The sequence below is a fragment of the Numenius arquata genome, chromosome 14 (genome assembly GCF_964106895.1).
Source record: "Numenius arquata chromosome 14, bNumArq3.hap1.1, whole genome shotgun sequence".
NCBI classification, from domain to species: Eukaryota; Metazoa; Chordata; class Aves; order Charadriiformes; family Scolopacidae; genus Numenius; species Numenius arquata.
In genome coordinates this window covers 14541661-14557388 of record NC_133589.1, presented here as the reverse complement: position 1 = coordinate 14557388, position 15728 = coordinate 14541661, and the positions used below count along the sequence as shown (strand labels likewise).

The following is a 15728-nucleotide window of genomic DNA, read 5'->3' as shown; positions in this document are numbered from 1 at the left end:
GGTGAAGGTAGAAAATGCTAGGTTGGAGATTTAAATTAGGACAAAATGCCGCCTTTGTGTATATGAGCAATTAGATACTCTACTGGGAAGCACTACAAGCTCTTAAGACAATAGTTTGTATGCTTTCATATTGTTTTTGAGAATGCATTTAGCATCTTATGTCTGACACCCTGTAAATATGTGTTATCTGACCTCACTGATGTATTCTTTAATTTTAGAGCTCTTGAGTGCTGAATTTCATGTATCATTCAGGTTTACAAAAAAGTGTCTTCCATTTTAGATCTTCTTCCTGTGTGGTGCTTTTTTGTTATTGTTAGGGGGTTTTTTGTGTTTGTTTTTTTTTGTTTTGTTTTGTTTTTTGTGGTAGTATTCTATGTAGTTTTAATAAAAAATGTTTAATATAAATCATGCTGTATTGGTATTGCATTGAGATATGACAAAGCAAGGTATGCTTACCTGAAAAAAGATAAAAGCTATGAGGGGATACATGCTTATGCTTTTATATAGTCAGAATTAACCCAAGAAGTAACTAAAAATAAGTTATGATGAAATGAAAATAATTTATTTTCATTTTTTCTGTGACAGTTTCTTTAATTCAAATATTTGTAATTTGTTTTTAATTTTAGTGTTAAATATTTGATGTTGCTATTTTTATCTTCAAATTATTTTGAATTTTATGGCCAAATTATAGAATTTAAACAGTGTCTTAACTGTATATCTAGTTTCAGTAGGACTAATATAATTCAAGACAAGCAATGAGAAAGTGTTATTTGTGTGTGAAAAACATTTCAGAGAGAATTTTGCTAATATATATTATTTTTTCTTCAAAGTACATGAATATTAATGGCTTTGGAGGGGGGAATCTTTGTCCCACTTCCTTTTAATGCTCAAGAATCTTCCAGTCACAACAGACACAAATACCCTTACAAATCAAAAGAAAACATACATTAAAGCTTGTTCATTCTAACTAAAAGGTCTAGTTTGTGGTTGGGTTTTTTTTAAATGAGACTAGTTCATGTTTTTCCTTTTCACTTGATACAATGTGCAAGCCCTGCTTGTTATGCTTGTGGTCATGCTTACCAGCAGCTCTAGAATACCTGCTTCTCTTAAGTGTATCCAGTCTATTTCTGATACAATGTACTAAATGTAATGCTCAATATTTTGTATTATGCACATGCAACATGACTTCTGTGTTTTGAGCTGTCTTTCTTTGGAAATGTTCTTATTTCAAAGGAGGTAAAGGAGGTGAAAGTCCTATCCAAAGTGAAAGGTTGTTTGATGCATGAGTAGAGCATAGGGGAGTCTGGTTGTAGATGTGTGAGATAGAATAGTGAAAGGTGTCTTAGAGGAAGTAAGGAATGTCAGGTAATCCATGTGTAAATGTTTAACAGGAGTAGATTTTAATGCCAAGTCTTGAATGATCCAAATCCTGGAGGATGAGAAACTTGAACTTTATGTAGAAAGCAAAAGAAGTGGTGATAGTGCCAAAAAGCAGTAGAGGGGAAAAGAAGAGTGAATTCTGTGTTACCAGTGTGGATTTCATTGAATAAAAGAAGATCAAGGAGGAAGGAATTAAAAGTAGGAGAGGTGAAGGATGGCCACCATAACAAGAGAGAGTTGATTAGTGTTGATGAGAGCAAACAACTTCTAGAGGATATTGTAGAAGAATTTGCAGAGTCTAGTTATTAGCTGAGGAAAAGGAAGACTCAGAGATGTTGAATGTGACACCTTATCAATTGAAGTAGGAAAAGATAAAAAAAAAAAACCAATTAGAGTGTGAAGAGAGGAGGGAGCTGATGCTGGACTTATCAGCAGTCCTGATAGAGGTTACACTAATGAAGCAATTGGCAAGGTAGTATGGAGAGGGCAGGATCCCTGAAGAATTCAGGGCAAAAAATGTCTAGAAAAAAGCAACTGCTTCTTTCAAAACCAGCAGATAGAATAAACCGGAAAAAAAGAAGAGACACAATATTGACTCTGTATATAAAATTGAACTTTCTCGTACAGGACTTCTGTCCCTGTTTCAAGGCTTAATGAGCAGGCCTACGTAGGCAGCTTTGTATCAATTCCATATGCAAAGCTGCCTTTATGCCAAAACATGTGACTCTGCAAGGGTTATATAGAGCCAAAATTCTTAAGTCTAAAAAAAACTTCCCAAAACAAAAACAACAGCAACAACAAAACCCCCACCCAAACCAAAACAACTAACCTTCCTTGGGGGTTAACTCCTTCTGGCATAGGACTGAAGTTGGATTATGGCATCTATTGTCTTTCTGCTGGAATGGTCTTTTGGAGAGTGTATAGTTGGCTACTTTGGAAAGCCTTGGTAGTGCTTCAGCTGAAACTGAAGCTCAAAGCTACAAACCCCTGTATTTTAATTCTCCTGAGCTGCATCTTTATCTCTTTGGATGAAGATGGGTGTTTAACTAGAACCCTTCAGGCTTGGCCATGAGAATTTTAAGATGTTTTAGTTGACACATTGAAAGCCACAAGAAAGAATTAGAGATGAAGGGCTAGATTTTGAAGAGTCATTGAGCTAAATTTAAAACTGACTTAGTCCCTCTTATGGGATAGTGTCAAAATGATGAGGAATATTTTGAGCTTTACTGGTAGATGATGATAAATAAAGTCCTCGAGGGAGCTTTGGAGGTATTGTTCATTGCACTGGAGGGATCACATACTCCCGGGGCACAGGCAGGCTGTAAACTGTAAGCAAAGGACAGGGCAGTGGAGACATGGAGATCCAGCTGCAGTTAATGGAGGATTTGTTGGTTTGATACATGAGCATGGTAATATTTAGCTGCTATACATTAAAATGAGCTGCTGCATTGTGGACTAAGTCTGGTGGATTTAGATTGGAGCAGAATATATGAGAGATACTCAGCTGTAGACAGAATAATAAAAGGAGAAGTGGTTTCATTGTAGGAAACTGTTAATTTCATTCCTACAGAGAAAAGATAGAGCCTTTACATAACAGTATAATTAATTTATCATTTATTCTCCTCTTGAGATGTGACATTTTTAAATTTTTTTTTGTGAAGAGATTAATAATCTTTCACAAAAACCTAAAATTTCAGCAAGATGTGTTTATGCTGCCCTACTATGTATACTTATACTTGCATTTGGTTTGGGGTTTTTTTAACTTTTATTACTATCCTATGAAAACAAACTCTAAATGTGCTCCTGCTGCTTATTTTGCACTCAAGTTAAATTCTTTCGTTGTGATTTCAGAACAGCAGCAAAGCATGATGGTGCAAATCAAGGAGCAAAAAATGGGGGCAAACTTTTTTCGATTAACTCGTGAAAATTTTAGTTTAAAATAATTGTATTTGATGTAAACAAAAGGGTGATTGTGGTACTGCAAGTGACTTGTGTCTATATAAAATAAGAAAATGAATGAAAAACAAATTTGGGTTCAATATATATAATACGTCTTTACTATTCAAATGCCGTCTCTTTCTCCTGATGCTTACCAAGCAGCCCACAGTGGCAGCAGGCAAAGGTAGGCTTCATCACTTTAGATAAAACTGTAGACTTTTTTTCTGAATAGTTTATAGCCCTCCCATCCTACATACTGAAGCTTTAAGCTACTTAACAAGTTGTACAAAATTTTCTGTGATAAATACTCATTAGGTTTGTATATTACTTTTTAAAAAAATTCTGAATTTCTTAATTCTGAGTTAACGTTCTAAGAGTCATATTGTTACGGTTTTTCATCTGGAATTTTGGAAAGCATATTACAGGGCAACACTACACATGACATACTGATGTCTTCTTGCTAATAATAACCTAAATGGTAACTAAATAATAACCTAAATGATAACTATTACAGCTGGACCCTTCAGTCAAAGTGGTTCTTCTGTGAAGCAGGCTTGTACAATGTGTCAGATTTAAAGAATCTCTGTTTATGTCTGCTTGAAAAAGTTTATTTGCTGCTGTGACAGTAGTGCAGGTGGGTGAGAGCACCCTGTGCTTCTGAAGATAAAACGTTGCAGTGTCTGTGCTGCCGTTGTGCTAGGTGAGGTGGGAGTGGGATTGACAAAAGATTTAAAAATTTTGTTGTCCTGATTTCTATTCCACTTTCTTGGGTCGGTCTGTCTATTTCCCTTCTTCTTGAGTCCATGCTCGGAAGGTAACAGTTTAGATAAAAGTGCTTTTTTTTTCTTCCCCTCCCCTTCCCCTCCTCTCCGCTCCCCCCCGCCCCCCCCAAAAAAAAAAGCAGTATAATTGCACATCATCTGAAGCTTTCCTAAATCAGGGGTGCTGCACTCATTTCTTCCTCCTCTGCATAGTGCAGTCCTTCCTTTGTTGTGGCAATGATGCTTGTGCCACTGGGTGACGGGTGCTTTCTGAAGGCTTTTGCTACTTCAGTTATCAGCCATACTGTCTTTCCAGTTGTCTGGCAACTGAGTCATTTGTGCCAGTGCTGGGATGAAAAGGGGATGGGAACAGCCAAAAGAGAGCAAGGGCTATGGTGATCCCAAAGTAATTTAAGGTGCTTTGGAACCTCATCCTGTGCCTTCAGCGCACTGTTGTGCTTAGGCGTAGCCATATGTTTTTGAGACACAAGTCTGATAAAATACTTTTTTCTACCCTCAATTTACTATGCAAATCGCGTAGCAGATACAGTTACACCATCAAAAATTGGGTACAGCTCATTGTATTTGAATAACTGGTTTAAGCTGAGGCTGATATAACCTGCGTCTCCACTAGATGGAGTTCCTGGTATAGCTGTTCAAGGAGCGCCGGCAAAGAAAACCCTCCGAGGGGAGACCAGGTCTCGGGTGCGAGGGGACAAAGAGGACTCATAGGCTTGGATGCTAACCTTGCTTTCTACAGTGAAGAATCACGAGTAAATCTGCTTAATTTTGAAGAGATACACTGGTGTAAATTCGCATAAAATGGAATCAGGATCAGGTCGTTAGGCCAGTCTTTTTCCCATACTCCCTCACCGCCCACACCCCTGCTCCTTGCTTTCTACAGAATATCTAGATACTGTAGGCCAGGAAAACAAGACCTGTCAAGGAACATACATCTTCTGCTTGGAATTGTCTCTTAACTCTTTAAGGGCTGAACTATTTTAGTTAGTTCATTAGTTATCTTCCCCACTTCAAGCACATTTATGGGGAAAAAGAGCTCTTGGCTTCTCTTGGTGTGCAAAATCTAGATAGTTAATATTGAATGCTTATGAAATATGTATTAAGTGGTGCTGAGGTGGTTAACTGTACTACGGAGTCTTTGTAGACATTGCGTATGAAATACTGGAGAAGTCAATGGACATAACAGTGCTTAATAGAAACAGAAAATTAGTGATTCTTATTTGCCTGAGGTAAGCATGAGCCTCTGTAATGTCTTGATCTTTGTGCAAAGACCTAGTAAGAAGAGCAATCTTAACTGAAACCTTAAGGTAGAAATAGGGATTTTCATGACAAGAAAATATCCCTGGAAGGATGAGATGTCGCCCATTAATTGAAAAGAATAGACACAAACCTGTTCATTTAGTCTTTTTTTGACAAAACAAATTATTTTAAAACATCAGTGGTATTTCACTAGTTTATTTAAAAAAAAAACATACCACGCGTCTATAAGAAAATAGAATACTATGTGGAATAAAGGCAAAGATATTAATGATTGCTAGTAATTTATCAAAATATGTTAATGCAGTGTTCTATTTTAAGCTCATAATATGCTTCTTTTCCTGGTTTGAAGTCCTGGGAGCTGTTTTTTCATGTGGTATTAGAAAAGGAGTATTTAGAGGAAGGACTGCACTACTATTAGCTTCTATACCACTTGCCTGAGTTATTTTTATACCACATCAACCATTTTATAAAGTGGAGAAGAAAATTAATTTTTCACATGGATAACGTAATATGCAGTTGTGATTTTATTAAATTTTTTTTATACTTGACATCTGGAGCAATAGAGTCTTTATGGTACCGTATGTCTTCTATATGTGTTAAATTGTTAGTGTAGGGTACTACTTGGACAAGTTTGAAGTGTAAAATGGTGAATGGTCTAGCAGGTGATCTCTTTCAGATCTTTTTTTTCCTTGATGGAAAAGGTTTGACTGATTAGGCAGTCTGCTGTGGTAATTCTAAAGCTCAACTTTTAGGTCGAATGTTTGTAAACGTGAAATTTGAACTTAAGTTTTGAGACACAGAAGTTGACTACCAGATCCCAACAGATTGAGTGAATGATTTTAAATGGAACATGTTACACTAAATAAACAAATGCATTGTAAATGAAAGAGTGTTTTTGTATTTGTACCTCAGCGGTGTGAGAAATGCTGTTGGTTCTTTTTGCTTTGTTTAGAGATTTTTTGATTTCATGTTTTTATTTGCATATCAAGATTGATCAACACTTTGCTGTTAGTATTTTTTAAATGGCAGTGTGTTAGAGCTTTTTATTCCTACATTTCTAATTTAACTCCCACAGAAGCCTATTTAGGTTGTGTAGATTGGTAGCTTCCTTTTGTTTTGAAAAAGGTTTGTAGTTGTTGTTCATTGATATCTAATTGACAATATCAGCAACTGAGTGTGGGATAACTGAGTCCAGTTACTAACCCAACAGAGCAGCACTGAGGCAACCAGAAGATGTCATATCCTGTAGGTAAAGTGGGCTTTGCAATTGCATGCATTGATTTTGTAGAATAAGGGAAAAATCAAGTTATTAATAATTTGCAGATGAGCTATTGATGGGGCATATGCTGTTCTGTGAAATTGCATAGCAGTTATAGCGATACTGTCACTGCGCATGAGGATAGAAGGTCAGATTGTGTACAGTCATTCATGTACCTTTGGCAAATTTGTGGTGGTATTTACTGTATATATAGTCATAACTTGGAACGTGGTTATGATTGATGGGTTGGGTTTGGTAGGGGAGTGTGTATGAACAAGGAAATGGCTTTAAAGAAGAGACATTGATTTTATTTTTATAAAAAGAAAACACATTTTGTTACCTTTTTTCTTTTTAGATATAATGACAAGTTATCCTTGGAAGGGATGAAAATTGGTAATGACTTTTCTCTGCATCTCTTGAAGTAGTGTATCTCAGGCTCAAGAATTTTGTTTCTTTTTTAGGTTTCTTACACTACTGAATTATGCATGTTTATTGTTTCTCCGTGTATAGATGATTTGGATGGTTAAAACATTGATGTTCTTGTTTTAATAATATGAATATAGAAATATAAGGCATTCACTTGTGGGTCATATTTTTCTTCCTTTGAAATGTGTGAAAAATAAGGATAAAAGACCAATGAGAAATTTACTTTTACAATTAATACTGGCTACATTTACATTACTAATTTCTCGTCAAGTAATTGTTCAACACACAGCTTTTAAGAGTTTAATCTATTTTATGGATGTCCTTTTAGCTGTAAAACAGTGCAATAGACAGAAGAAACTTTGCTTGACTATCACCATGTTCCAGAACTTCACTTTGGGAAATTGGATAGACTTATATAGTTCCAAACTGTTTGGCTAGGAAGTGTGCTGCCTTTGATTTTGACATTATGTGGAACGAGTTGGTTATTTGCCTCCTTACATAACGTATTTGTTTTTCATTAAACATTCTGATAAGGTCTTATTAAAGTACCATGTATTATTTATGGTATTTCATATGAAAATGAGCTGAAGGGAAAATTCTATCAGCTTAGGGCATTTGCAGAATAACAGCCTTTATGTTCTAGAAAAAAAAAAAAAAAAGAATGAAGAAAAGCATGACATACTCCTGTCAGAACAGGAGACTGCTTAAGGCAGAGAGAAAGAATAAAAAAGGAGAAAGGGCATAGAAGAGAGTTCATTCCTCCTCCTCCTCCTCGCTCTCTCTTGCTCTGTGGTGTGTGGAGCTTTTTGTTGGTGGTTTGGTTTTTGGTTTTGTTTGGGTGTTGGGGGGTTTTTTTGTGTGTAATAATCTGTGCTATTCTGTATCCGGGCTGTTGTAGTAGATCAGTTCATGATAAACTACAAAAGCGTGGATGTTTCCTAAGCCAAAACCAGTCCCTGTCTTGTAAGTTTATGCATGATTGTTTTGGTGTTGATTGCTGAGTTCTAAATACATTGGGTTTATTTCATTGACTGCTTTTGATAAAGGAAATTATGTAATAACTGATTCTGCTGGAAAATTTTCCGTTTTGCATGAAGAAGATCTAGTGGATCTAAATCAGTCTCTGAAGCTTGTGTGGGTGCAGGTATGTGTGCGCACATGAAGAATGAAAAAGAATTTTTTTTTTTTTTTTTTTATAATACAGTGCCTGAGTTGCGGTGACGTGTTTTGTATCTGTTTCCAGTTAAGCGGGGACTATTATTTGTTTTTAAGGGTAGCTCTTAATATTAAACTAGTTATGCTGTTGATGAAATAGACTTCTCTTGTATGTGGGTTATTTACTTACTGTTGTTAACATTAAACTCTTGATCTAAGATGTGTTTTTGTGGGAGTTAGTTATCCTATAAAAAAGGCAATTGTAAAATCTTCTGCAGAGTCTTTTGAAAAGGAACCCCTTCAAAACCTCAGGTGTTGCTTTGAGGTTTGACCTTCTTTCCTGAAGAATTAATATTTAATTCATTTGTCAAATTCTAATTAAAAGTAGTAGTATCTTCTGTTATACTTGAGTTGTATCTAAGAAAAAAAGAGACCTGTAATATAGTACCTCAAGGACAAGCTGTAATATAAATTATTTGATTTGCAGGTCACATCCTACTTTATTACATAAAGACTAACTAGATCTACTAATGAATAATTATTACTCCATAAAATAAAGGGGGGGGGGGGGGGGCGGAGAGAGAGAAAAAGCCTGCAAGAGTGGAATACTAATATGAGGTATCACTCTCAAAGTAAAATGTAAACATTAAATTCTGAAAATTGCAAATGTAATTTTTCCATGTAACCTGATAGGGCAGTCCTTTATAATAGGTTGACTAGCTGTCAAATAAATTTGTAATTTTAGATGAGATGTGTTTTAGACCAATTTTAAGATACAGTCTTTATCCAAGCCTGCTCCCCTCCCCCCAGTAAAGTAGGCACAGTGTGCCCTAGAATTTTGTTTCATTCCTAGTGTTTCTGTTGCAGTGGTTACACAAATATTTCACAGTTTCACTGTAATGCTTTTATAGGCTTCTCTGGGAAACTAGATAGTGAATGAAACGTAGATATCAAATTAATTTGTATTTAAAAAAAAAAAAGCTCATTTACTGGTAGCACTGTATATTTGCTGGAATTCTCTTGACTAGCCAAGATTCTTTCCCTTCCCCACTTTGTGCTTCGTACTTTTATTCTTAGAAGGGGAAAGCCCTTTTTATGTCAGGTGTGAGTCCTGGGAGGGGAAAAAAAAAAAGTGTGTGTGTGTGTATGCGTGCGTGCAGAATCATAACAGGCATTCAGTCCCAGCTGGGCAATGACACTAATTGCCCAGATCTCATGGATGCCTGTGATGCAGCACGCTCACTTTCTCTCCTTCCCTATCCTCTCCAGGGATTTTTAAAATGCAGTATTTGAATTTTGGTGAGTGGTAAAGACCCTGCCCTAGGACCCATTTGACAAATGAGAAGCTGTGCAGCATCAGCACCAGCCGACTGAGCCTCACTGAGTCAATCTCTCTCTCTACTAGTCAGCAGCTACTGTTGTGAGACAAGCTTCAGCTCTCTGTCATTGAGGAAGTTCCATTTGCTCATCAATAGGCTGCAGGCTGTGTCTTCTTTTTTTCCTCTCTGTTAAAAATTCGTAGTTTAAATCTACCAAGTTGCCTTAGCTGACAAATGAATGTAGGGATCTAGCGCTGGGAAAAAAAAAGGCATTCAAGAAATACCGTTTCTCACTTTAAATAATCAAAAGGAAAAAAAACGTAGTGACAAGATAGGGCAAACGTGCTTGCATGCAAGCCCCCTCACTTGTTCTACGTAGACTTCAGAGCAACACCATGCAGCATCCCCTTACGGGTGCAACCTGCGTGGCACTGCCGAATGTGGGCATGTGTCCCCAGCTCTCCTGTGCCTTGACTTTTATGTACTTACAGCAGGTAAGTTTGCTTAACTTTTTCTTTTCCTATGGTGCCTGCTTTGTCAGCATCGTTTGGGGGATTTGTAATCTTGGAGATATTTTTTTTGTGTGAATAGACTGTATAAATGTCTCCCACTGTGTGGAGTGAATGTTGTGCCGGCACTTAAGAATGGTGAGAGTGAGTAGAAAATATGTTGGGGGTTTTTTTTCAAGCCTTTGCATATCTTTTCTTCTCCCCCCCTCCGCCCCCCCCCCCCCCCAAATGTCTTTATTGATGCTGTTTATAGATATTTAACACAGTACTTTGACTGCATTTCTCGTGGATACTGTAGCAGAGTTTCAGCCATAAAGGACTGTTCTTTATTCACTTGCAGGCATAAATTAAACTTCTAATGTAAATGTGCCCAATGGCAATTTTATTTAAGCCTTCTTTGAAGGCAGGAATTTTAAGTCTCTGTTGAAACATGCTGCTGATTAAAATCAAGCTGATTTTTAGTTCACAAAAAAAAGAGAAAAGATTTATTATGCTTTATCTGTGCAGAATTGACACTTCTATCGCTGAAGTATATTGGAATGGGTTTAAAAAGAATGTTCTGATATCAGCAAAACGATAGCAATATCTAGTCCATTTTTAAGATTATTTTTTAAAATTCATTTAATACAATTTTTGCTTCTAGGGGTTTTTTTAAAGTATTTCCACCCCTCTCCTTCCCAAAATTATTTACTAGTTGGTACTGTCTCTCTGTTGTAACATGAAATAAATAACTGGATAATAACACGTTATTTTTTAAACTATTTTTTTGGAATCATCATTGTATTCTACTTCTCTATTTTGTAACTAAGTGCACTGTTATAGAAAGTCTTTCAGTAAGTATGTAGAGCCAAGACAGAAATATGTTATCATGTGAAAATGATTAATCCTGTTTATTCTGCTACTTTCTGCTGAAACTTAAGGGAAAAAAAATCTTGTGCCTGCTGTAACAAATAGGGGCATTTCTTCTAACTTCCACTAGAATAGTTTATATGCATATTGACTTCTATGAAACAGTCTCTAACTTTATTTCTGTATTTACAAATGCCTGAAAGATGTTTTACAGTATTTCTGTTCCTAAAGACTAAATAAAATAGATTTAAACCTTATTTTTATTTCAGAATATTTGTCTTCTGTTACTGATGAAAGAACAGAACTCAAGTATTCACAGGGTATAAACCCTTCTGTAGCTTTTTTTTTTTTCTTCAGTAGTGTAGTATAAACCATTTCTGCTTTACAGCATAGGAGTGCATAATAAAAGGGTCTTGTATACGCCCTAGATTATACATGTATGTGGGAGGGTTTCATATGTCTGCAATTAAAATTTGCATTAAATAAATATGATGTATTTAATATTTAAATAAATTGCATATCATAATTAAAATGTATGTTCTTAGTAGTTCAGTATTATGGATACGTTTTGGAAATGACATTTATAGATCAGCTTTAATGATCCAGTGTGACTTGTGCACTTACTGGTTGCATACAGAATGTACTCCTGCATTTTGTTGGATTTCTTCCTTTGAGTTTGCCCAACAACAGTCTGTATGTTAAAGATTCGGCTTTTGAAAGGAAAATGTGAATTAAGGTGAGAGGTCAACATGGCCACACGAGGAGCTGATAAAGGATAACATAAAGATGAGGTTAGGTGCTATAATAACCTTCCTATGTGAGTATTGCAGTATCATTATGCAAACGCATCTATAGTATGGCACTGCTTTAAGGTTTAAGAAACTATGCAACCATAATGATTATTTTAAAATAGTGAATTCAATTCTGTCTATTCCATTTGAGAGAAAGATGAGAAGTGATTGCTCATGCACTTTACAAAGTGCTATATCTAGTGGATAATTTTTAACTCTTTAAGTGGATTAACTGCCACAAAGGAAGTAGCTTTTTTTTTTTATTTTTTTTTAAAGTGTTGGCTTTATGATCTGGTTAATCCTATTGTCAGTTTAGAATCGTTCTGCCTCTATTAATCACAATTATATACAAGTTAAAAAGTCATCTGAATTCCTGATGATAATCGTGGCAGTTTCAAAATTCTGTGCTTGTTGCTTCTTTTGATTGCTGGTTGGCATTTTGGTTATTCTGGATTCCTAGAGAGTCAGATAATTATCATCTTAATTCAGATATGAGTTATTATTTTATGTATTTGGTTAAGCATTTCTTTAGAAACAATGTTGCTTTATCTCAGAATTATTCAGGCAGACAGATAGTACTGAGGTGACGTTACCTACAAAGCGAACAGAGCATGGTTCTGGTTTAGAATAGGAAAGGATAAGAAGTGTTTTATATTTTGGAAAACATTAATAAACTTGGTGTTGGGGTTTTTTTGTATTTATTCCTTATCTGATAATTTCTAGCAAACCTACAAAAATACCTATGTTTTGTTTATTTACTACTATTCCAGTGAAACTGTAAATGTTTTTCTGACTATGAAGTTGTCTATCGATCTTAAATACTGGTAACCTAAAAGCTTTATCTGGCAACTTAATAACTAGTGATTCCCCCCTGTCTGTGGACCCTGTGACCAGCAGTATCTAGACATTATGTGAACGTATCAAGTAGAGTATTTTTTTTCCTTTAAAAATTGTATTTCAGATATGTCTGCTCGCTTGCACCTAAATTAAAATGAATTCAGACATCTGTATTACAACTCAGCTCTCAGTTGTTAAACTTTACTTTCTATTTAGAATCTGTGAAAAAAATTACCCTCTATTTTTCGTGTGCATCTGCTAAATACCCTAGTATTCTGTAATTGGATATATTTTTTCCTGAAAGACTACAAAAGGCATTACATTCTTCGGAAGATGGGCAAACCAGTCTTTCTGTCAATAAATATTAGTGTAGGCAAGAGGATGCTGGTTTTCTGTGAAGCTGTATTAATCATTTGGAAAAATCTCTGTTTTGGTAGTAATTTAAAATTGGCCATTATTTACTGGCTAAACTATCACCGCTTGGTCAGTTTGTTTAGTATAAATGGATAAATTGTTTTCCACAGTGTACCCACAGAAGTGCTCTACTACTTTGTCCAGTGTTAGAAACTTAAATATGTGCTCTGGTATCTTCTAGATTACATATGTATATAATGTTTTAAGAGCTAAGTGAGGAACTGAAATTTTTTTAAACAGTTTGTGTGTATAGGATGCTTTACCTAAAACATTTAAAGCTTAACTGTTGAAAATATGTAAAGTACAGAGGCCTAGTTCACGTTATAGATTAACTGTCAATAAGATATTCACTTGAAAAAGCCAACAAAAACTGAAGGATGCTTCCGAGTTAGTTGAGCTGTTTGAAATAGTGTGAAACTATTTGGATGTTCTCTTACTAAGATGCTTCTAACTTTAGAAATCCAGGAAGAGTTTTCAAACAACATTAAAACCAAAATGACTGTATCGGTGGCAGCAATGAACAGAAGGAGGATATGTGGTTTTGATCTGTAAGTTTTTACTGCATCATTGAAGAGATAGGGACAATTGGGAAAAGTATAGATGCATTTGGGTTAGAATTTTACCTAGTGTCAATATTTAAAGATAAAGGAAAAGGGAACTCACAATCATAGTGCACCCTATCATTTGGTAATATTTTATGGTGTTAGAAACAGCTAAATACATCTATTTTCTCTTCTCCTCCTTAATGTGACACATCAATGCAAGAAATAGTTTCTGACCATAAGCTTACATCAAATGCTAGCGTAATATCCTAGTAATATTTACAGCAAAATTTTGACCGCTTGTAAATTGGGATTTAGCGTATATTAATGAAGGCTTAGTTCTGTTAACTGGTATTTCCCTATGATATATTTTTTATTTGGGCATAGGGTTATTTAGTTGGTATTTTCTGAGTAAAGTGACAAAGTCAACTGTTGTTTTGTAACATCACGTAATATTCCCTGTCATAGTGTACAGTGCTGCTGTCATTTTAAAATTCGTAATTTTTTTTTATGTTTAATGATGATACATGTGCTTTGTTTTAAATAGTGAAGTGGTTTGTACAAAGGGTAATTCCTCTTAAATGGAGCAATTGCTCATAGTGGACATTCACAGATCGAAAACAATTGAACTGAAACTTCAATATCAACCTTTTCTGTCTTTAACAAGAAAGTAGTAGCTCACGGTACAGCTCTCATATCAATGATGAAAAGAATCCACCATGAAAACGAAACAAAACCCAACAAACCCTCCATCTCTACCCCAGCTATTCCATTAGTGCTTACATGGTAAATTAGTGTAATTTTATTTGGGCCTTAAGCATTATGACTATGGAGAAAAGCTCAATTCCCTACTCAGTTACTTATGTCATGCTTCTGGATCGAATGATTTATAGGAGTCTGAGAGACTTTTTATCACATTCTTCCTTCATGGCTTAATTCAACGTTGATTTATTTGGTAGCATTTTCAATTGATGTAGTCAATAGTGTCAATAATAGAATAAGGATTAGAGCAGATTATCTTTGTGCTAAAATTCTGTAAAGAATTAAAATGGACGAACAATTCCTGGGTACAGTTTACTTTTTTCTTACAAAGCATAGGCACATCAATTGCTAAATGCCACCATTGCAGTTACAGTTCTAAGTATGTCTTTTGCATTTTATACTTTAGTGAGTTTCCAAAGGATCAGGTATAGTAGTTGAATTCAATAACTGATGTTTTATGATGACACTGTTTGAACCTATCATGAGAACACTGCTTTTCTTTACCTAGTCCATTTATAAGTACTCACTCTGTGGCTCTCCTGTAAAATTAGTTAATCTGACTTTAGCTCATGAAAATTTTAAGCATCTGTTAGCTTGCAAATTGGAGTCTTTGCACAATTTTGTTCCTCAGTCTGCTATTTCATGGCAATTTTCATGTGAGAACATACAACCTCTGTTTATGACTGCATGAGTGAAAAGAAACCCACGTTACTAATGCTCACTCGCCATCTGTTTTTCTTACAGCTGGGCCTTGAATAATTGTCCAGTAGCTGATGGACTGAGGGTAGGCAATCTTTTCAGGGGTTTCTGATTCATTTAACCAGCTTCACTGCCCCAAGAGAAACATAGTGCTTGTTTATTCATATGTGTAGGGTAAAAACCTGTACTTTATCAGATAAATTATTACTCTGTTAAAACAAACAAAGGAATTGCCATGTAGCAAACAGTATCATGTGGATGCATTTGCACCTGGGGGGCAATGTGGCAGTTTTAGGGAATTTTAGTTTATGAGTGAAACCGACCTTAAAAGGTGAGAGTGTAATTGTTGCATCCGGAAACACTGTGAATGCAGAAATAAGGAATGATGTCTTGATGTGCTGTTTATTTTAATTAGGCTAAATAAGATCATTTAGTATTCACCAATAAACTTCGAAGCTGGTATTTGAGACTCCACCTCTGATTCAAGACAAATTTAGATGTTTACGTATCTTTTGTCTCACGAGAGCTGTTTTGTTGTTTTCCAGAGACTAATGAGAAGTGGCTTAGAGATCAAGTGCTATAGCAGTACTCATTCTGAATAAGAGCTAGTTTGGGGCTTTTAACTACAGCCTTGTCAAACAAGGTCAGTCTCTTCTCACAATAGTGAGAGGAGGTGCTTTAGTTAAGCACTACCTTTTTGAATACTAGAAGAAAACAAAAAACAAACAAAAAAAAGGGGCTCAAAAAAACGCCCCCCACCAAAAACCAACCCCAAACAGACCCCCCCACCCAACCAGAATCAGATAA

At 35.6% G+C, this 15728-nt stretch overlaps 1 protein-coding gene across 4 annotated transcripts in view; it reads left to right on the top strand.

The window, feature by feature from the left end:
* Positions 1-15728, top strand: part of RBFOX1 (RNA binding fox-1 homolog 1) — a 1256716-nt gene that overhangs the window by 975250 nt on the left and 265738 nt on the right. For 3 of the 4 annotated variants that reach the window (XM_074158522.1, XM_074158519.1, XM_074158515.1), the window contains exon 1: positions 9914-10012. The exons of the other annotated variant lie outside the window; for it this stretch is intronic. In XM_074158522.1, coding sequence (XP_074014623.1) covers positions 9914-10012 — 99 coding nt within the window. Of the gene's footprint in view, positions 1-9913; positions 10013-15728 lie in introns of those variants that run through there. 4 annotated transcript variants of the gene reach the window in all.